This window comes from Rhipicephalus sanguineus, chromosome 10 (assembly GCF_013339695.2).
Source record: "Rhipicephalus sanguineus isolate Rsan-2018 chromosome 10, BIME_Rsan_1.4, whole genome shotgun sequence".
Lineage (NCBI taxonomy): Eukaryota > Metazoa > Arthropoda > Arachnida > Ixodida > Ixodidae > Rhipicephalus > Rhipicephalus sanguineus.
Window position 1 is genome coordinate 18258463 of NC_051185.1, and position 21236 is coordinate 18279698.

Consider the following 21236-nt stretch of genomic DNA (forward strand, 5'->3'; position numbering starts at 1 on the left):
ACAAAGACCGCTAAGGTGCAGTCAGTTTCGCCCACCAGAGACATTTCGGCAGCTCGTCATGCTACGTCGCAGTCGTGGCCGAGTGTAAGGAAAACAACGCCGCTATTGCAAGGGCGCGCGCTAGGCAAGCGGGAAGACGAGAAAGACGAGGGAGAGATAGAACAGCCGGCCTAGCGAACAGGCGTTGTGTCTATTTGTCTCGTCATTACAATATATATCATCGCATGTTGCATTTTTTCAGGCTAGGTGCATAAGGGATCTCTGCATTTCAACAATTTTCTGAAGTGTTTGAGATATTACACTTCTATTTGTCAATTTCTTAACGTATCTTCGTTAAGGCAGCTTGTACAGCAAGAATGGGGGCATTTCTAACTTTGTTTCATGATATATGTGGATATTTATAAAGCATTTTCTATATTACGCCTTTTATGCAAAAACTTGTGGGATAAGGTTAGTTTACATGGTATTGCTTTTCTTTCAAAAGTTTGCGCACGGAGAGCCTTGTTGTACGCTACCTCAGAAGCAAATATAAGCCAACAGCATTGTGGCCGTCTCTACTCTTTTTCTTTTTTTTGGTTCCCTTGCGTCTACCCGGTGTGCTCCGTCCATAATAAAGAGCTAGTGGAGGCTAATGAATTTTCGAATAAAGCGGTGCGCATATGGCTAGCAAACCAGGGGCGACCATAAGTAAAAAGCTCGTAGTGTGAAGCGGTCACTGCGCGCAAGTATTTCAGCTGACTGCGCGTGCAATTTACTTTTTACATCAATTTACATCAATATGGGTGGAATCACTCTGCTTCGTAATAAATGTATCCGCACCGTACTCATAAACTTTTTTTTTATTTAGACGTAGATCGTACAAAAACTGCAGTTAAGACTCGTATGCCCAATGAAAAAAATATTTATACATAGTTATTATGAGTACATAACAAGTAACGTGCATCACATGCGTACATATTTTTATTGCACCGTAGAATTGCACCAGTTCTTCAGCAGCGCGGATAAAACAGGACACGAAGAAACACTCGACAGCGTCACGCGCTGACAAACTGATTTTATTTACACAAAACCCTGTCTAATGTATTCGCAAATGTTTGCCATATCACATTATGAATTAACAATGCAGGAATTGTCACTCGTGGTCGAACAATAAACAGATGCAACAAACCTACTGTATGAACATCTGCTAATCGACTACAAAAATGAAAAATAAAGGACAGCAAGAAACGCCGGCGATGCTTGCAGTCAACAGCCGATGACAACGTCGATCTACCAGGCACAGGGGCATCCCAAAGAGTCCAATCTCTTTGGACCTCCCCCACTTCCTAATGAGAGCTACTGAGAGCTCCTAATGAGGTGTCACGGTTCAACAAGCTTTGTCTTGCGATCAGCCGCTTGACAAACACGCAGCAGCGGCCGCTCAATGCTGTTACATGAGTGCCGCTTCGACAGCGGATGTGCACCGCTTGCGCGCCAAACTACGCTCAGAGGAGGAACGAGAGAAGGAATGCATCACTGTGAAAGCTAAAGGCCGTTAAGTGCCAACAAATGTCGTAATATGCAACAAAAACTCTGCCAGCAATTTCCCAGTGAGCACCTTCAATACAGCACGGATGTATTTTTTTTAGGGGCGAAGCTCCTTAAGGCGGCACCCGTTCGTCCCTCGTAGTCGTCGTCATCGTAGTAGTTCGTAACAAGTCTTACGCTTGGACCTCCAAGGTGGTGCCGGTGGGAGATTTCTCCTGTGCGTTGTTGAACAATAAAAAATTCGCAGCGTGCGCGTTAACTAAAAGCCAAATTCTTCTGTCTCTCATTCCCCATTAGCAGCCATTGGCATGTTCCAGTAGGAAACGTTAGTAGAAGTGTAAGTGTTAGCTAAAAGCCGACTTCTTCTGTCTCTCATTCCCATTAGCAGCCATTGTTTACCTCCAAGGTAGTGCCTGGTGAGATTTCTCTTGTGCGTGATTAAACAATAAAAATTTTGTTCAAAACGCCGTTGATTGATGAAATAAACCAACGAAAGACGCCAGATGTTTTGTAAAAGCACCGTACGAGAGTTAAATCACACTAAAAGACATACTTTGCGGGCGATACACTCTAGTGAGCTTTCAACTTTTCGTCTTAAGGGGGGACGCGCCCTTTGAAAATCGAAAAATCGCGAAAAACTCGGTTCTTGAAAAACCGTATATTTGGGCTGTACGTATTACAAACGACCTTTCCTGTAATTATGAACGCCTAAAACATCGTAAAAGTACGTCAAATCGGGTAATAACGAGCAGCGGCAGCTGCTGCGCCGGCCAAAGAAGCGCCGAAACAAGCCCAACTTCGAGCGAGCACCGTTCCCGCGCCGTTCAACCGATCGGCGCCATCTTGGTTTTGTTTTGTTCGTGAATTCCCGCGCATTTCTTTACCGCCCGCGGCGGTAGGGGTGGTGGCGCGGCCGAAGCATGATTCGCTTATGATTGGGGGGGCTCGCAGGGGTTTGAGTTTCCCGCGTCTCGACGCGCAGCTACCATTGGACTAAGCGCGCGCTCCTCGAGAGAGTGGGGGAACGCGCGGCTGCTATTGGCTGCCGCGCGCGATGATGCGATGGCCTTCTCCGCGGCTTGCACCGTGCGTCGTCGGTTGCGACTAGTGCTAGCGCTTGCTTCGTTCTTTGCTGCCGTCGTCACCGTCGTGCAGCCAGCCTTTGTTATCGCAGCTTCGCATTTCGTTATCGCTCGCGGCACTTTCTGAACTCTACACCGTGTTTACGATATCGCATCCTGCCCGCCGACTAAGAAGTGTCATGTGCCTGCGATCGTTGTGTTATCGGACATGCCGCTGGTCACGGTACACGCGTTCGGTGGATTGGTGCGCTGAATCGTTATATAAACTGTGTTACCGTGGTCAAGCGAACCTCCAACGATTATGACGGCCCTTTTCACAGCGAAGCAACCTCTGTATCGGTAAAGACGATTGCATCGACGGTGTCAGCCCTCGTATCTCCAGTGTGCGCCAGCGGCACGTGAATGCATAGTTGAAATGAGCTTGGCGTCTCGAATCAAGCTCGGCGATCGCAACCCCGACTCGTATGAAAAATAGAAAAAAGCCAGTAAAGGTGGCAAAGAACAGAAATCAATAAAAACGCATTTTCTTTAATCTACAGGGTCATTTCAGACCAAGGTATGTGATCGAAACTTTCGAAGCCCAATATCTCGAAATGACTTTTTTGGCTGGTGATACTGCTTAGTCGAGACATATCTCTGGAACCATTCATCCGATTTCCGACAGGTTTTTTTTATTATGCACCTGAATAAATTGCCCAAACAAAGACAAAGCCGCTTTTTAAATTTATTGTGTCTGTAATTTGTGATAATTAAAATTTCATTGATAAAAGCCAAATGGCAAACACTAAATCCAGTGCCCTGCTAAAAATTTTCAGCAAGGAAATTTTAAAAATGAGCTTTGTCTTAGTGTAGAGCACCCATCCAGGAATCATCATAGTGAATTTCACAGTGCTAGCACATTTACCAAATTCACCAGAGCCTGACTAAGAAACCCATGTGGACTATCCTGATAAATGGCTGTAACTTGGGAACCAGTGAGCATAAATGCATGAAATTTTGGGGTTATTCAAATGGCTTTGCTATTAGCCTACCCTGCAAATTTCAATAGGATATCTCAACAAACAAAAAAGTTGCCCTTCCAAGGTAGCCTCCCCCCTTAATGTACATGATAAAGAAATTATTTCTACGAAAAACGCAAGGCACACCTTGAGCAATATATTTGGTTTTGGGACGCTAAATGGAACCATGAGGCGATGCGAAGCCGGAGCACTTGCACGATCGCGTTCCGTTGGCTTTCGTTGGGCATGCTACCGACCTCGCGTCGTGAAACGCGCGTCCTGTCTTCCCTCTAGCCTTGCCTTTAATTCGCACAGGGCGAGCGGGGAATGCGGTCGCTCTTGGCGCTCTTTCACTCGGGAGCGGACTTCTTCCTTGCATTTCACCGATCACAAGTGATGTTTAATATATACACGATGTTTCACACTCTTTATATTATGTACTGGGCGCATTTCACGGAAGAGTTTCACGGTTTACAGATGATTCCCTCCGTAGCTTCGCCCCACTCATCATCATTCACCCCGTGGATATGCTGTGATTTTTTTTTATCCTGCTGTTATACCTGCAGCCACAAAATATCGTGATAAACGCTCGACTTGCGTTGAACATTCTATCTGCGGACGCACCACAATACAGTATCGTAAAAGCAGTTCCTTAATGAAGCAAAGCACTTGGGCACACTTCTTTTACAGCCTGCTGACACAAGTGTTCTGGTACGAGGTGGAGAACTGCAGTTTGAGTTCGACCATCGCAAGCACGTATGACGGATTTTGTCGCAATTAAAGGGTCTCGCGTTTTTTTGCTGGAATTACAAACTTTACGTTCACGATCTCGTACACAATACAGAAGTGTCCTCTTTTCGATGGGAGGTTACCTCAAATACGCACATGTTGGCATAGCGCCGTATGGCTACTAAACAAGCTATTAAAACTGTGCAGTGCCACGTGAACAGCCCATCGGCCAGATCGGGAAATTGGGCATGAGAAAGGAAAAGAAAAGGCCTTACGCCCACTCTTCAACAACCTAGGCTTAACGTTCCGATTACATGACATAAAGAGTTCTTTCTGATACTTTGGCCGTTGCACGTGACCTTTTTTTTTTTTTTCGAGTTTCAGAAGTGGGGGGGGGGGGGGGGGGTGTAGGAGGGGTCGACTTATATTCCGGTTTTTACGGTACAAGCTGCACAATATACGCTAAATTAACGCCGGGACTAAAAATATGCGAAGAAGCAAACCAGCACGGAGAGCGTGCCACAGGGCGTCTGCTCTTTTGTTTGCCCAATAAGTTCGATGTCACTTCCGCCATGCTTTTCGCAATGCATTGGGATACGATAGGGCCTCTCCTTAGTCTTTCTTCCTCCATGGGTTAAACGAACAAAAAAAAAAAAAAAAAAAGAGACCATGTACCAAGCACTGTGCAGCAGTACCCGCTGTGACGGCAGCAGTATTGTTTTGCCACCTGTTTCGACACGCGCACCAGTGACGTCACTAAGGCTCTGTTATACTCCGACGTCCGACGCGAGCGCACGCGAAGACGTTGCGTTTCGTCACGCCGAGCCGGCGACGCTACGCCAGGCGCAAATCTACCTCCGCTACAGTCGAGCCGGTTCCAATGCGCTGGTGCGATCGCATCTAGAGGAGCGCATGCGCAGTCAAGCGAAGAACGCCCGCGCCACCTGTCGGGAACAGACGAAACAGCCCGCGAAGCAGGTTCCTGTACATGCGAGTCCGACGCGACTGGCGCGATATGCAGCAGGATCTATTCGTAGCCGAGCGACGCCCGGGCGCGCGAGCAGCCGTCGGCTGCGTCGGCGGTTAGCCGACGCCGGACAATGAGGGCCGTTTCTTGCTGACGTAACGTCGCCGTGACGCGCGCGTCGACGTTACGCTGGAGTATATCAGAGCCTTTAGTGATGTAGCCACTGCGGTGCCACGTATCCCTTGACAGATCTTTTTACTAGTACACTTACCGGTCCATTTTGTGGAGCCGGAGGAGCGCCACTGGCAGCGTTAGACCCTCCACTGGTTCCAGACGTCGAAGCGTCAGACGACGTTCCGGACCCGCCAGAAGTGGTGGAGCCACCAGATGTGTTTGAAGATGTAGTCGCTGATGAACTCGTAGAACCGGTTGAAATTGCAGATGTCTCGTTTGTCAGAGGACTCGATGCCTCCGGGCCACTTTTCTGCATACATCCAATGCGCCCCGAACGGTACAAGTTCGCAGAGGAAAATTTTTTAGGGGTGTGCGAATATTCGAAATTTCGAATATTTTTCGAATAGTGTTTGCTATTCGATTCGATTCGCACTCGAATTTTACTATTCGAACTTCCCAAAGACAAATACAGTCAACGTCCAATTGAAAGTGACCCCTTCAGATTTTCAATATGCTTCACCTCATTACACTCTGGTATTGCGGAAAAGCTGCCTTTCAAGCTCTGTTACGGTCGAACTTGGCAAAGACGCAGTCAACGTCTAATTGGAAGTGGTCCCTAGATTTTCAATATGCTTCACCTCATCACACCCCCGTACTGCGGCAAAGCTGCCTTTCAAGCTCCGCTACGGTAGCACATCATCATCATCAGCCTGTCTACGCCCACTGCAGGGCAAAGACCTCTCCCATATTCCGCCACTCAACCCGGTCCTGTGCTTTCTGCTGCTACGTTATTCCTACAACTTCTTAATCTCACCTACCCACCTAATTTTCTGCCTCCCCCTCACGCGTTTGCCATCTCTTGAAATCCAGTCAGTTACCCTTAATGACCACCGGTTATCCTGCCGACGTGCTACGTGCCCGGCCCATATCCATTTCTTCTTCTTGATTTCAACTATGATATCCTCTACCCCCGTTTGTTCCCTGACCCACTCTGCTCTCTTCCTCTCTCTTAAAGGGGCCCTGCAACACTTTTCGAGCATGCTGAAAAAGCGCTGCCGATCGGTAGTCGAGGCTCTCGAGAACACGCGAGCCAAATATTATAGCGATGCGCACGGCCTGGAATTTACAATAAATTCTCAAAGTCAGCTGAAAATCGCTCCCTCTTCTCTCTACAAATGATGTATTAGTCCGCAAAATATGACGCGATTGTCGGCAGTTCCACCATTGGCTGATGTTATAATCACGATAACACCCTCATTATTACTTTCGTTGTTAATTTTGAGTTCAATAAGTAGATAATATGTATGTTTATATTATGTTATCGCGTTAAAAACACCGAACAAACATTAATATTAGCACTTCCGGTCTCACCGACAGCTAGTCTGCTCGTAGTTGCGTGGTTCCGTTTTCTTCGCCATGTGCAGTGCCGAAAACGTGAATATTTCTGTGCTTTTGACCATCGCCGGTTGCCGTTGAGAGTGGCAGCCGTTCGAGTGTTGCCTCGTCAGCTGAGAACTGCATCGTCGGCACGTTCTCACGACCGACCGAGGCACGGGCGCAGCGTGTCTCCGATAACAATGCTGGCGTCCGGTAATGGCGGCGCTTCGGGGTCGTCTGCCAGTGCCGTCTTACAAGGCGGTGTATCGGAGTATGGGCCGAAAGCGATCTCAGCTGTCATTCGTTCCAAACGAGCGCGCACGTTTGCTTCCATGGTTGGCAGAGTGATGAAAACACTACGGCGTTCGAGGTGCACACCCAACATTACCAAACCGACGCGCAGTTTTCAAGCACGCGCGATACACAGCGCGATCGACTCCGCTCGACGAGAACGACGCAAGCCGACCGGAAGTGGCGGCACAGACCACGTGGTTGCGCCGAGTCGCCAGAGAGAAAAAAATGAAAAAAAATTCCGCCGGCGCTGACGTCGCCTCCTCGCACCTCCGCCCTCCCTCCCTCCCCTCACGCCGCGCGCAGCTTTCCGCGCGCTCGCTGCGTTGAGTTGAGAGAGAAAGCTGCGGAACGTGATCTCTATAATTTGGTAACACCATTTAGACTTGACGGATTCGAAAAATTTTTGCGGCATATGACTCGTGAAGAGTCATACGTCAATAATGAGACTATTCCAATATAATTAAGAAAGGTGTTGCAGGGCCCCTTTAAGGTTACACCTATCATTTTCCTTTCCATCGCTCGCTGCGTCGTCCTCAATTTAAGTTGAACCCTCTTTGTAAGTCTCCAGGTTTCTGCTCCGTAGGTAAGTACCGGTAAGATGCAGCTGTTATATACCTTCCTCTTGAGGGATAGTGGTAGACTACCATTCATGATTTGATAATGCTTGCCGAATGAGCCCCATCCCATCCTTATTCTTTTAGTTATTTCACTCTCATGGTTCGGCTCCGCTGTTACTACCTGTCCTCAGTAGACGTACTACTCCTTTACAACTTCCAGTGCCTCGCCCCTTATCGCAAAGCGCTGTTCTCTGCCAAGATTGTTCCACAATACTTTAGTTTTATGCATATTAATTTTCAGACCTACTCTTCTACTTTCCGTATCCAGTTCAGTAATCATGAGCTGTAATTCGTCTCCCGCGTTACTCATTAATGCAATGTCATCAGCGAATCGCAGGTTACTGAGATACTCTCCATGAACTCTTATCCTTAATTCTTCCCAATCTAGGGCCCTGAAAACCTTTTGTGCACGTACCTCACAGGAGTACGGCCACTAGAGTGGGTTCGGACTTAGCGAGCCACAGGGCCGCGTTTGCCGTCGCCTCGCGTGAACTAGCGCGCCGCTGCACACGTACGTTCGAGCGCAAAGGCGCCGAGCGCAACGCGGCAAGTACACAGTACTGCTCTCGAGATCCGCAACAGTTTATTGCCTGTGGCAACACCACAAAACGCAGTACAACGCCCGCTCCCAAAGGCGGCGGGAGAAGCAAAACAGGCTTCCCCACGCCACGGGCGAAAGTACAACACAAAGGGTGCCGCTAGCACGTCTCCGCGGGCAAAGGGCTCACGGCGACACGCCGCTGAGAGAAAACGGGTCCCTCGCGACTATGCTGCGTACTCTTACGATCCGCGACCACAGGGCCCGATCGCTCGAGTGAGGGCAAACTCCGCTCGCGTTGGATTCGATAGGTACGGTTTCGGCGTAGTATGACCACGCGCGAATGCACCGCACTGCTCTTTGGCCTAGCGTTCGGAAAAGGACAACGTAAGGTAAGCGCTCGCCGCTGGCGCAAGGCACCGTTAGCGAGTTCCGCCCGAGCGAGCCCAAACGAGGAGCCGACGGACGGGAGAGAAAATACGTGCTTACCCTACGAGGTTCAGAGAGGGTCTCAGCCCCCTTGATGCGCGAAACGTCTCGCGAGACGCGAAACTCGAGCGCATCGCCCCCGTCGAGGTCCGACGCCAAGAGAGGGAGGTTAACGTCACTCCACGCTCGCCCCTCCAAAGGCCACGATGCAGAGAGCGAACCCGTGACGCCGACGCAAGCGGTGGTTGCTGCGGTCCTGAGTGGGCGCGATACCAGGTTCCCCTTTGGGAGAATGGGAATCGCTTTCAGCAGACAAGAACTACGAAACAGCGGCTTCGCCGCCGTTCGGCAAAAGGGGCGAGTGCGCATTCGGACGAACCCTGGCTGCTATCCAGGCAAACAGCGAATCGCGAAGCCGGCCAGCGGGTGAGCTCTCCAAAGGCCACGATGCCGAGAGCGAACCCGTGACGCCGACGCAAGCGGCGGTTGCTGCGGTCCTGAGTGGGTGCGATACCAGGTTCCTCTTTGGGAGAATGGGAATCACTTTCAGCAGACAAGAGCTACTGAAGGCTCAGCAAAGTACCCATGACCGGTCACCTGAGTGGCTCCAAAGTTTTCGCAAAACTGAGCAAGACGGTGACCTGGCCCGGCATGAAGCGTGACATTTATCGCTATTGCTGTTCCTGCCACGTCTGTCAAACGGTGAAGTCTAGGGGTGGCAAGCCACCTGGTCTGATGAAACCGATTGTCAGTGAGCGTCCGTGGCAAGTGGCCACCTGCGATCTAATGGGACCTTTTCCCAGAAGTAAGCAGGGATTCATTCACCTCATGGTAGTCGTGGATCACTTTTCGAAGTGGGTGGAATTGTTCCCTCTTCGGAAGGTGACAGCGAGAGCGGTGCTCGAGAAGCTGCAGGAAGTGTTTTGCCGGTTCGGCTTTCCGGAAAGGCTCATCACTGACAACGCTTCGTATTTCACCGCTCGGGTGTTTGGTGTCACGTGCCGTTCCCTTGGAATTGATCACTGCACCACTTCACCCTACCATCCCCAGTCCAATTTGACGGAGCGCGTCAATCGTACGCTCAAACCAATGTTGGCGGCCTTTGCCAAAAGTCAAAGGGACTGGGCAGATCATTTGAGCGAGCTCGCGTTCGCCGTTCGAACATCCGAGAGTCGCTCGACTGGTTTCTCGCCCGCCTTCTTAAATTTTGGAAGGGAGTTGCAAATCCGGTGACCAGTGTCATTCAATGCCAGCTCGGGGACGAGGAGACGCAGGCAGACTGCTCTGCTTACGTGTAACAGCTTCGGGACCGGCTATAAATTGCGTCTGCTTGCGTTGAACTACACCGAGCACACACTGTTCACTCATGACCGCCACGACTCACAAAACGCTGTCCACTACGCAGTTTCAGAAACGCTGCACAAGACCAGGCCCGTAGCCAGGAATTTTTTTCGGGGGCGGGGGGGGGGGGGGGGGGGGGGGGGGAGGCGGCACTTGCTGAAAACCTTGACTATTTGAGAAAACACATGTTTTCATTATTTATTTTCGGTAGAAACACCCACTTCACCGAAATTTTTTTTTCGGGGCGGGGGGGGGGGGGACTAGTTTTGCCCCCCAGCCCCCCCCCCCCCCTCCTTGGCTACGGGCCTGCACTCCACTCCCAGTTGACATTGTTCCAAACAACTTTGTCTAAAACACTTGCGATAGTCAACACAGAACTATGTTTGCTGTATTCGCAACACATTTCAGTGAACATCTCTCTTCCTAGCTCATAACTAATACCAAATCCCAAACTTTCTTCTCCTCACATTGCGCGTCTTTCGCGACTTTCTTCCGCGTCTTCGTACTGCGCGCCGCTGCGAACGCCCAGTACAAACGCTGCCTATATTTCTGCTCTTACCAATCATCGAACGCCTCATCCACGCTACTCGTCTATAGTCTGAGCGTTGGCTCCACACTCTTAACATCCGTGTATCTGATTAATTTACGGGGGCGGTTTTCTTTCTACTTTGCTTTAACACTATCGGCATGCCATGCACTAACAACTTTAATATTACCACTACATGCCGTATTCCTTTCCCTCGCCAATTACTAGCCCGATTTCCTTTACACAGCTCCCACGGTCGCTAGTAATCTACCCAACATAATCACAGCTGTGAACGTCGGGCAATTTAACTTCCCGAGGTAAATCCGCCTTCGGCAACCATACATCCGTCCGTCTCCAGGGGCCTAGAGTTCTGGCAGCTCCTTTTCTGTTGCATGCGCTCCTCGCTCAGCGGCACGTTCTTTCTCGCCTTCAGTTCGCGCGAGCTCCCTCTCTTTATGCACGCGTGCGTTCTCTTTTCCTCCTTTGCAAAGCCCGAGTCTCTCGCTAAGCTGAGAATCTTGACCAAGCCCATAACTAGGCCTCCGGAATCCGTAACGGGCAGGAAATGAAATCCTAGTAGGCTCGATGATTGTCACGGATTCGAGTGGTCCCGGGCGATAGACTCAGTCAAGACTCGGGGCTCAGTAAACATTTACCAAACGAAAAAACATGGCACTCCGAAATATACAAATGTACAAAAGTTATAAATATAACTGCAAACCAACAAACTCAAGCAGCAACAAACAATCCCTGCTAAAGAGACTGCCCTACTCGTATAGGCTGGCCGCTCTACACCTATATAACACTGATGCGTTAGACCAGTCTTACTTGTCAGTGCTGAGGACTCGGTTCATAGCCAAAGTTCCCTGGTGTCCATGTCGTCCGCTCATTCCTCTGGGCCAATCTCCGTAGCACGACGCGCCAGCCATCGCCTGTGCCCATTAGGCCTAACATCCTCGTCGGCTCGTTCACCCGTTGTGGCGTTCCACCGATGACGTGGCCCTCCGGGGATTGCGGCTCGCTTGACAAGGGGGTTTGGGTCAGGAACGCTCGTGCTTGCCGTGCGCGGTAGCTGCATCGCCGAGGAGCCTTGCTCGAACGCCGGCCACACCTCGGGACGCCCGCGTCAATAGTCGCAGACTCGAACGCCCGTCGCTCCCGTCTCCTCTGCGTCTGCTGCCGATGCAACCTCCTCCTGCCGAGTCCACGCAGGTAATGCCAGCTCAATGCTCTTCGTCGTCCTTCATGGCTCGGTTCGCGTGCCTCGAGCTCGCTGGAATATTCCGAGCACGCGCTCGTGCCGCTTCGAATGCTTTGAGGGCTTCTCTTGTATCGTACGGCTTTCTCCTTCAGCACGGTCACATAGTCCAGGGAACTCTCTCCAAGGGGTTGACGCCGACTTGTGAACTCGTGGCGTTCGACGAGCGGATTCGTGGACGCGGCGAAAAGCCGGTCAAGCTGCTTGACGAGACTGTCGAACTTCGACACGGACGCCGCGTTGCTTGGAGTCGTCAGAGCTTCCTCCTGTTCAGTTGCCGCAAAATATTTCCGCTGCCCTTCCCGTCCCAGCAGGCTGACGAGCGCCGACGCTCGACGCGCGTCGTTCCAGTCGTTGCCGCCGGCCGCCTCGAGGTGAGCCTGAAAAATTTTCTTCCAGTTAGTCCACGGAACCGGGGGCGGCCCCGGCAACTCGAGGAAGACGGAGAGGTGCTCGAAAAGAGCCATGCCGACAGGAGAGGCACAGGGAGGTGCAGAACGGAGCAAGGGCGAAGACCTAGGCGAACGCTTCACAGAGCGCACACAAAGAGAGCGCTAGGCCTCGCGGACGCCAGACGCGTCAGACAGGACAGAAAACAGGCGGGAGTCACGGAAACTCACGGGTTCTCTCTGCCGCGGTGGAAACCGAGGCGAAAAACATCCTCGTCGCCATGGTGTTGTGTCGGCGAGCGGTGACCGACGGCGAGGGCCCGACGACTGGCACGAGACGCGCCGCGCGCCGGCACGGCCCGCGACACGAGTGGGAGAAGTGAGAGTCCGGAGCCCGCGGAAGCCCAACAACGACTGAGCCGGCCAGCGGCCGTTTATTCAAACATGACACAACGGACACGCGTGCACCCGTGATTGGCCATATGCCATCACGTGTGCCGATACAAGACGGCCTCTGCCGACAACACAGCACAATAAGGCGCACTCTCAGTGCGCGCGCCATTCGCAGATGGCGCCACTATACTACAGCTTCGTCGTCGTCGTTTTCCCGCCGCATGGCTCTTACCTACTAGTGACAGTCACTGCAAGATGGTATATTTTTTCTCCTTTTTTTTGCACTCGCGTAGCCGCTGCTCGGTGCGCGGCCGCACGTCGCTCTTGCTGCTTCGAGCTGCTCCCGCTTTCTCGTGTTGTCCTTCACTATAACACCGCGTGCTAAATTATCGCTATCACAATGCGACGCTTTGAAGTCGATGAGCAACGCTGGGTCTTCTGTAAAATTCAGTTGTTGCCTTTCTGCCGCCCTCAATAACAAGGCATATGTATGACACACGCAAACATCCACTGTTGTGTCGCGGCTAGCTGGCCCACAACAAGAAGGAACGCGACAGCGACGGCCGACGGCCGACGCGGCCGGCGGCAGCGCCGGCGAGCCACGGACACGGATTGGCGCGGAGCGCCGAAGAAAAGCAGCCGGACTCAAGCTATGCTCGTCAAACACTGATTCAAACTATTTTACATGGCGCCTACATCATAGAGTAATATAAAAAAGGTTAAGAGAGGACACTCCCGTAGGCCCCTGCGGCTGATTTGGGTTCGCAGCGCACCAAACGGAAGTGGGGAATCCTAACAGCCGCCTCAGAGATCGGAAATCGCAAAAAAAAAATTAAAAATGCCCATCTCAGAGGCCATTATTTAGCTATAGGTAAAATTACACGGCCCCCGCGACCACTTCTGTTCATGTGATTGTCTCGGAGGTCATTATATATATATATATATATATATATATATATATATATATATATATATATATATATATATATATATATATTAACGCTTTATTTGCATGCGTAAGTAGCTTCGTGTGTAAGCCACACCGCCAGAGCGGCGAGCACACAATGCCATTGTTTATGCAGACACGACAATCGTTGGGAGAGACGAAACATTTTATTTCAAGTGACATTCTCAGTAAACACATACAAAAGATGGGTGCACTGCACAATGCAAGACAGCTGCCACATGTTGAGAAATTGCACAGTAGGAATAAATAGGCGATATTTAGAACATTCCCACAATACAATAAAAGTGCAGAAGACAGCATTAGCATCACAGAGGAAAAGGGGACGATTTTTCAGAGTGAAAAGGGGCCACTCGATTTAAGCGAATGAAGAATATGTATGACCATCCAAACACTAACTAGCTGAACGGCAAAATAGTGCGAAAGATACGGACATACTTTGATAGTTAGCTAATGATAACCACAACTTCAAAATTACATCTTGGAAAGGTGCAAAGGGCTACCTGTCGTCTCGCGGAATCCTGAACCAGTTTAATACCACGCTCTCTCCCTATCCTGCCGTTGTTGCACCACGCAGCGCAGCAGTAGCTGCCGTAGTACTTGACTCCGGACGGCATGACCTGGAAAAAAAGAAAAAAGTTTACCGTATTTTCTCTGGCCTTCGCACAAATTGTCTCCGACGCACTTCTCAGCGCCCTTTCGCGAAAAACAGTCCCAAGCAGTTGCCGCAGTGAAAACAAAGCAACCTTCGGTGCATGAACTACTGAGGCAGCATTTAACGAGAATATTACGTCGTAGCCACGGCCAACGAACACTGTTGTCATTTCTCAAGTTCTCTCTAATTCGGCTCTTAACATAGGCGTGAAGCAAACTGCGAATACCACAAATAACGATTCTAAGCATAACTGCACTCTTTCACACATTTGCACACCCACGCAGTGAATTACAACTGCGTGTAACGGCATTGTATGTGCAAAGAAAACCTTACGACGCAAGCGGCGACTCATTTTTGGCGCCAAGAAACGATTTCTTCGCTAACGTGCTGCGCAGCATTTCAAGTTGCTATTTCTTAATGCAAAGCAATTCACGAGCATCATACGCGAAGCGTGAAGCACAAAGAAGCTTTCGGCGCTAAAACATAAAGTACGTCAAATGTCAACTTAAAGCTGTAGCGACAAATACATTGCAAAGTAATGAAGGGAAAAAAGAACCAAATGAAGGCGTTCTTACCAAGCAGTCGCCAAGCAGAGTGACTTCCCGGCAGACGATCCCAGCGAATTCCACGGAGCAGGTAGAGCCAATTTTGTATGCGTCGCCGCTCATGCCGCGTCGTCGTGCCATGCCGGCAATCCTGACCATATATGGTCATGACAGCTACCAATCGATGATTTCGAACTGTCCAATCGCAGACGATAAAAACGGATTTAGAGCCGCACTGCGAGCCAGCGGAAGCCACTGCCGTAGCCACATAGTCTGACAAAGACAAGTAGATGTATCGTGAACCAGAAAAGGTACTGCAGTAGATAACTAGCACGCGCGTTCTCTTGGAAACAGGGAGTGACGTTCTGCCGTCTAACGGCTGGCGAGAAGCTGCGTAGCTCCGCCGCTTATGGGCTTGTGTGTCCACTCTTGTCATTTTCTGTTACTCTATGCCTACATGGCTTCGGAGCCGAGTGAGGCGCCACCCGGCAACGCGATGTTGAAACCACACACACACACACACACAAGCGCGCGCGCGCGCAGGCAGACAGACGCGTACAAAAACCACACGCAATTTCACGCGTCTGTGGGTGCCCTCGTAGAAACGAGAGCTTCGTGGGCCGATGCGTCTGTCCCCGCGTGCGGCGGCGCGTCTACGCGAGCGGTCGGTTGCTATGACAACGGTAAAGCGTTAACAAAAACGGCGCACACGGCGCGGCCAAACGAGACGCGTTCTTTCCGCTACTTGCGCGGGCATGCGTTCCTGTATTTGCGTTAATAGGCAGTTTTAGAATAGCGTACGCTAAGTTAGCGTTAGCGTTTGCGGCCCGCTATTTCCGTCACTTAAAGGGGCCCTGCAACACTTTTCGAGCATGCTCAAAAAGCGCTGCCGATCGGTAGTCGAGGCTCCCGAGAACACGCGAGCCAAATATTATAGCGATGCGCACGGCCTGGAATTTACAATAAATTCTCAAAGTCAGCTGAAAATCGCTCCCTCTTCTCTCGACAAATGATGTATTAGTCCGCAAAATATGACGCGATTGTCGGCAGTTCCACCATTGGCTGATGTTATAATCACGATAACACCCTCATTATTACTTTCGTTGTTAATTTTGAGTTCAATAAGTAGATAATATGTATGTTTATATTATGTTATCGCGTTAAAAACACCGAACAAACATTAATATTAGCACTTCCGGTCTCACCGACAGCTCGTCTGCTCGTAGTTGCGTGGTTCCGTTTTCTTCGCCATGCGCAGTGCCGAAAACGTGAATATTTCTGTGCTTTTGACTATCGCCGGTTGCCGTTGAGAGTGGCAGCCGTTCGAGTGTTGCCTCGTCAGCTGAGAACTGCATCGTCGGCACGTTCTCACGACCGACCGAGGCACGGGCGCAGCGTGTCTCCGATAACAATGCTGGCGTCCGGTAATGGCGGCGCTTCGGGGTCGTCTGCCAGTGCCGTCTTACGAGGCGGTGTATCGGAGTATGGGCCGAAACCGATCTCAGCTGTCATTCGTTCCAAACGAGCGCGCACGTTTGCTTCCATGGTTGGCAGAGCGATGAAAACACTACGGCGTTCGAGGTGCACACCCAACATTACCAAACCGCCGCGCAGTTTTCAAGCACGCGCGATACACAGCGCGATCGACTCCGCTCGACGAGAACGACGCAAGCCGACCGGAAGTGGCGGCACAGACCACGTGGTTGCGCCGAGACGCCAGAGAGAAAAAAATGAAAAAAAATGCCGCCGGCGCTGACGTCGCCTCCTCGCACCTCCGCCCTCCCTCCCTCCCCTCACGCCGCGCGCAGCTTTCCGCGCGCTCGCTGCGTTGAGTTGAGAGAGAAAGCTGCGGAACGTGATCTCTATAATTTGGTAACACCACTTAGACTTGACGGATTCGAAAAATTTTTGCGGCATATGGCTCGTGAAGAGTCATACGTCAATAATGGGACTATTCCAATATAACAAAGGAAGGTGTTGCAGGGCCCCTTTAACGGCAGCCCGCGAGCGGTTAGCGTACGACGCATGCGCAGTTGCGCGAAAAGCCAACGCAAAGCTTTGCGTACGCTATTCTAAAACTGCCTAATGTTTTGAGAAGCATGAAGCCGTGTTCAGACTACGTGCGCAACGTACGGATCTTCGGTAAGGATCGTGACCGTGAACGTAATCAACGTAATGAGCTTGTTCAGACGTTGTTGTATTTAGCGTAAAGTACGTACGTAACGTTTGAGGCGTAAATGTTGGCAGGCCCGCGACTTTTACGACAACTACTGATGTGACCGCTACGTACGACCAATGGGCAAAGCACTTTCGGTTTTCATTTTCCGTTCACGGGGCTTCCGTCCTCCCCAGATTCCGCGTCTTCATGCGCGTCTTGCAAGTCATGCAGCAGCGTGTCTGTGCAGTTGGTTTCCCGGTGTTAATTGCGTTGCGTGCCCGTGATAACCATGACCCGTAGCCAGAGCCGTACCCAGGAATTTCTTTCAGGGGGTGTTTGTGTGTAGAACGGCTAACTCTTTTACTGAGTCTGCCCATCACGGTTACATTGATACAGTAATTTACACTGTCACCTGTTCCATAACTTTCAGAACAACAGAGAGTTTTTCAAACACCGAGACACAACCTATACTCGGTTAAAACCTAAGTAAGAAAAGCAGCTCCGCCCACACAGAAATGCGGTGCCTGCCCTTCACCTGTGAAAGACAGTCGTGCTAGTTGGTTTCCGCTCGAACTGTAAGTATTTTTTCTCGGCTAATGTAAATACCACACATATGAAGAGTTAAAGGTTCGTCGTTAGTACTATACCTAAAACATGAAGTTTTGCAGAGCAGCGATGTCAGAATCCCTGACAAAATTTACCAGGACGTTCAAGTTTCTGACCAAAACCAGCTACACATACGTGGGTCTGTATGGGAAAGTACCAGTCAGCTATTTGAAATGTTCAAGAAGTGCCTGACGTCACCGAAATGAGTAAGCACTTTTGGATGGAGCACTTATGCAAATTCTCTAAGGAGGAACAGTGATGGCTGTGGGCGGAGCCATAGGTCGGCAAAATAAATTGAGCTCAGACTCGTTCAATAATTGTTTTTCGCTTAGGACTCGCTCGGAATCAGACTAACCAACATTTTGCTGAAGCAAACTCACTCAGACTCACGAAACTTTTTTTCAACAGGGCTCACTCGTACTCAGGCTCACCAAAACTCACTCTGATTCAGACTCACAAAATTTTTCTTCGACCAGACTCACTCGGGCTCAGACTAACGAAAAACATATTTTCGTCAACCTGACTCACTCGGACTCAAGCTCGCCAAAATTTTCCTCAAGTGGACTCAGACTCGTGAATATTTTCATCAAGCGGACTCAGCCAGATCGCTCAATATAACTCAGCCGGCTCGCTCGAACTCAGACTCATGGATCAATCCGAGTCTGAGTGAGTCGACTCGTGCATGAGTTTTGCCGACCTATGGACGGAGCTGACATTTTTTTCGTAGGTTGTAACCGAGTATGAGTTCTAACACAGGCCGGGTGCTCTTGTTTACACATCCTGTACAGAAACTGCCAACTGTAAGTGCAACAGTCAGGTCAGTTATCCCAGAAACACCACCTCGAAGTAATGAACTGACTCTACAAGCACTCACCGATTTTCTTGGCAGGAGGTGCGAGCTCGAGCGACGACCACCGCGATGGCACCTTCTTCTTGAGCACAAGCTCCAGTTTGCAGGGGCTGAGCCTGCACCGGCAGTCCTCCGGTCGTATGGCTTCCCTGCAGTATGCGAGGTGATTCAAAGCTAAGAATAGAGGTATACACTTTAGGAAGAGGACAAAGGGCACCATGCTTGACAGAGCCAGTATGTCTACAAACAGTCAGCAGCAACACCACTCCACAGCAGGATGAAGGAAATAAAGAACTAGAGCACATATGAAGACAGAGGTTTACAGAAAATCATCTAACTGCTATTCACCCTCAATACATGTTACCTCCAGCAACCATTCTGTAGCACTCTTTCTGTATCCTTTATACCAAACACATTTGTAGATAAGGTTTTTAACGTGTTTGTTAGTATTAAAAGACTGTATCAATGGGAGGGAAATCAATTGTCTGCACTCTGTAACTTGTTCGTATCTGCAGTGTTATAAGAGAGACGTACCGTAATTCGCAAGTGGTTTGTGAACACGATTTAAGGGTACAAAAACATGTAAGAACAGCAACTTGCCTGCCCCTGTCATTTCAATTATTCTCCCAGTGACATAACTAGAGGTGCATCTGTATTTGAAAGTAAACACCGCAGTTTCAACACCGGTCAACGTGTCCTCTTTCGTTTGACCTCTCATAGATGTTTTATCAATGGCATTCTGACATCACAAAACTTAATTCTGGGGTTTTAAGCATAGCTTCCTAAAATTAACTAGAGGGGAGTCTGGCGCTGCGATCATTCAGCCACCATGGGAATGATGGGTAGTACACGGATTTGCCTAATCTTCGTGCTTACGGCTTCGAACGCACTTGTGGCTTTGTTTATTGCTGAGTTTTGGCGTTCGTTTCGGATAAAAGAATAGACCGTTATGAACTTCGTGACAAGATTTGAAGTGGTGAGCCTAAAAAAGTTAAAGTGGTAAAGTGCAACTGCTGACTTTTCCTGAACTTTGTTTTGTTGCAAAGTGGATGCATGCGACCCGGAGCCAAGCGGAGCCGAAAGAACGAAATTTAGACAAATCCGTGTACTACCCATCATTTCCATGCTGTCTGAAGTGCCATGCATTGCAGCTCCCATAGACACTAGTAACAGAGTTCCCTCTAGTAAGTATTGCAGGAAACTCTATGGTTTTAAGTACCAAAGTTGCAGTAGGATTATGAGGCATGCTGTAATACGAGGCATCGAATTAATTTAGACTATCTGGGGTCCTTTTATGTGCGTCGAAATCCAAGCACGTGGGAGTTTTTGCACTTATCAAAATGCAGCCACCGTGGCCATGAATCAAACCCGCACCCTCATGTAATGTCATAGCCCTTACGCAACCTCAGCAGGTGACATTATGACACTACAATGACCATGAATGGTCTTCATCACCTGATGACAACACATCACCATTGTCAACGGTGAAACAACTCTTACCGTGATCATATCACGATGACATTACTGATGTTGTGGTTAAATCGTGATAATTTCATTATGTTGGTGATATGATGTGATTACATTGTGATGTAATCACGCAAGAATTGTCAACATCATGGCTGTGTCATTATACCCTTCAGTCACGGATTATGATGGACTGTCTGAAAATGTGCCAAATTCACGCAAACCTGAGGATGCAGGTTCGGCCCCTGCCGGCGGCAACTTTTCATTTTGTCCACTTTGATTTCTTCATATCTACGTCACGATTACTGCAACACGTTTAAAACAGTACAATTAACGTCCCCTATACGTTCCTTGACTTCATTATCTGCTGGTTTTCATTAACGTTGCATCAAACAAAAGAAATGAGCCCTCAAGGTTCTCTTCCTTCAAACATAATTTCAAGGCACTCAATATTACACCCCAGAAAAGAAAATGAGGTAATGTGTTGTTTTGTGTGAGTTTCAGTAATTAATGGCAATTAGCATGTAATTAAATATCTAACTATATTCTGCAATTAGTCAGGTTCAAACCTTGCATATAAAAAATCAAATATTAGGCTCAAAATGCATGCCCAGTTTGTTTTTTGGTTGTGTTCGTTTTGAGCAAAGAAAAATAATGCTCTGGACGTTGGTCCTGGAACGCGGCCCGTCAAACGATCGTTGAACATGGCAGTGTCTCCAGCAAAGTGATCCTCTGGAGCGATAAGTGGCATTATTAGTTAAACAAGCACTAGTAGTCCTCTCAGGAAGCGTGTACAGATGTGCACACTGCTTTTGAAGCCACTTCAAAAAACACGCGGTGCGTGACGCACCTCCGTAGTTGATGTTTACAACTGTACACACTGCCGCTGAAGGGGTTTTTGTCGCTGATATGTCATGATGACGCATCGTTCACAGGACATCTGTCGGTGGTCACTGTCATGATACAATAACGAGTCTAGTTTTCTGGCAGCATAGGCATAGCCAATACAATTAATCGCAGACTTATTAATTGCTGACAAAAGAACCAAAACATGTACTCACTTAACGTTGACGCGCCACGTGAACGTTGTCTCCTCTGATGCCCCATGCTGCTTCAGAAACTCTGTGTTGGTATTTCTGAAACGGATGTACAAATTAAAGGCTATCACTACACAATATGAACACCTTTTAGAGGGACAATACTGCCCCTGAAACTTAACACCGAAAGTCCAGCATTCCAAAATGTCCACACCCAACCAAGAAACTGAAGGCCGTGGCTCGCCGAAAATCGAAACGTACATAGGAGGTAGCATAAGCAACGTGTGGGCAACGTTAAATGTGCAATTTTCAATCTGT

The 21236-nt window shown here is 49.4% G+C and overlaps 1 protein-coding gene across 3 annotated transcripts in view; it reads right to left on the reverse strand.

The window, feature by feature from the left end:
- LOC119407163 (secreted protein C) overlaps positions 1 to 21236 on the reverse strand; it is an 88707-nt gene that overhangs the window by 61399 nt on the left and 6072 nt on the right. For all 3 annotated transcript variants that reach the window (XM_037674029.2, XM_037674035.2, XM_037674034.2), the window contains 3 exons: positions 20943 to 21017; positions 18442 to 18566; positions 5575 to 5787 (listed from right to left, as the gene is read on the reverse strand). In XM_037674029.2, the coding sequence (XP_037529957.1) occupies positions 5575 to 5787; positions 18442 to 18566; positions 20943 to 20988 (384 nt within the window). In that variant the 5' untranslated portion in view covers positions 20989 to 21017. The remainder of the gene's footprint in view (positions 1 to 5574; positions 5788 to 18441; positions 18567 to 20942; positions 21018 to 21236) is intronic.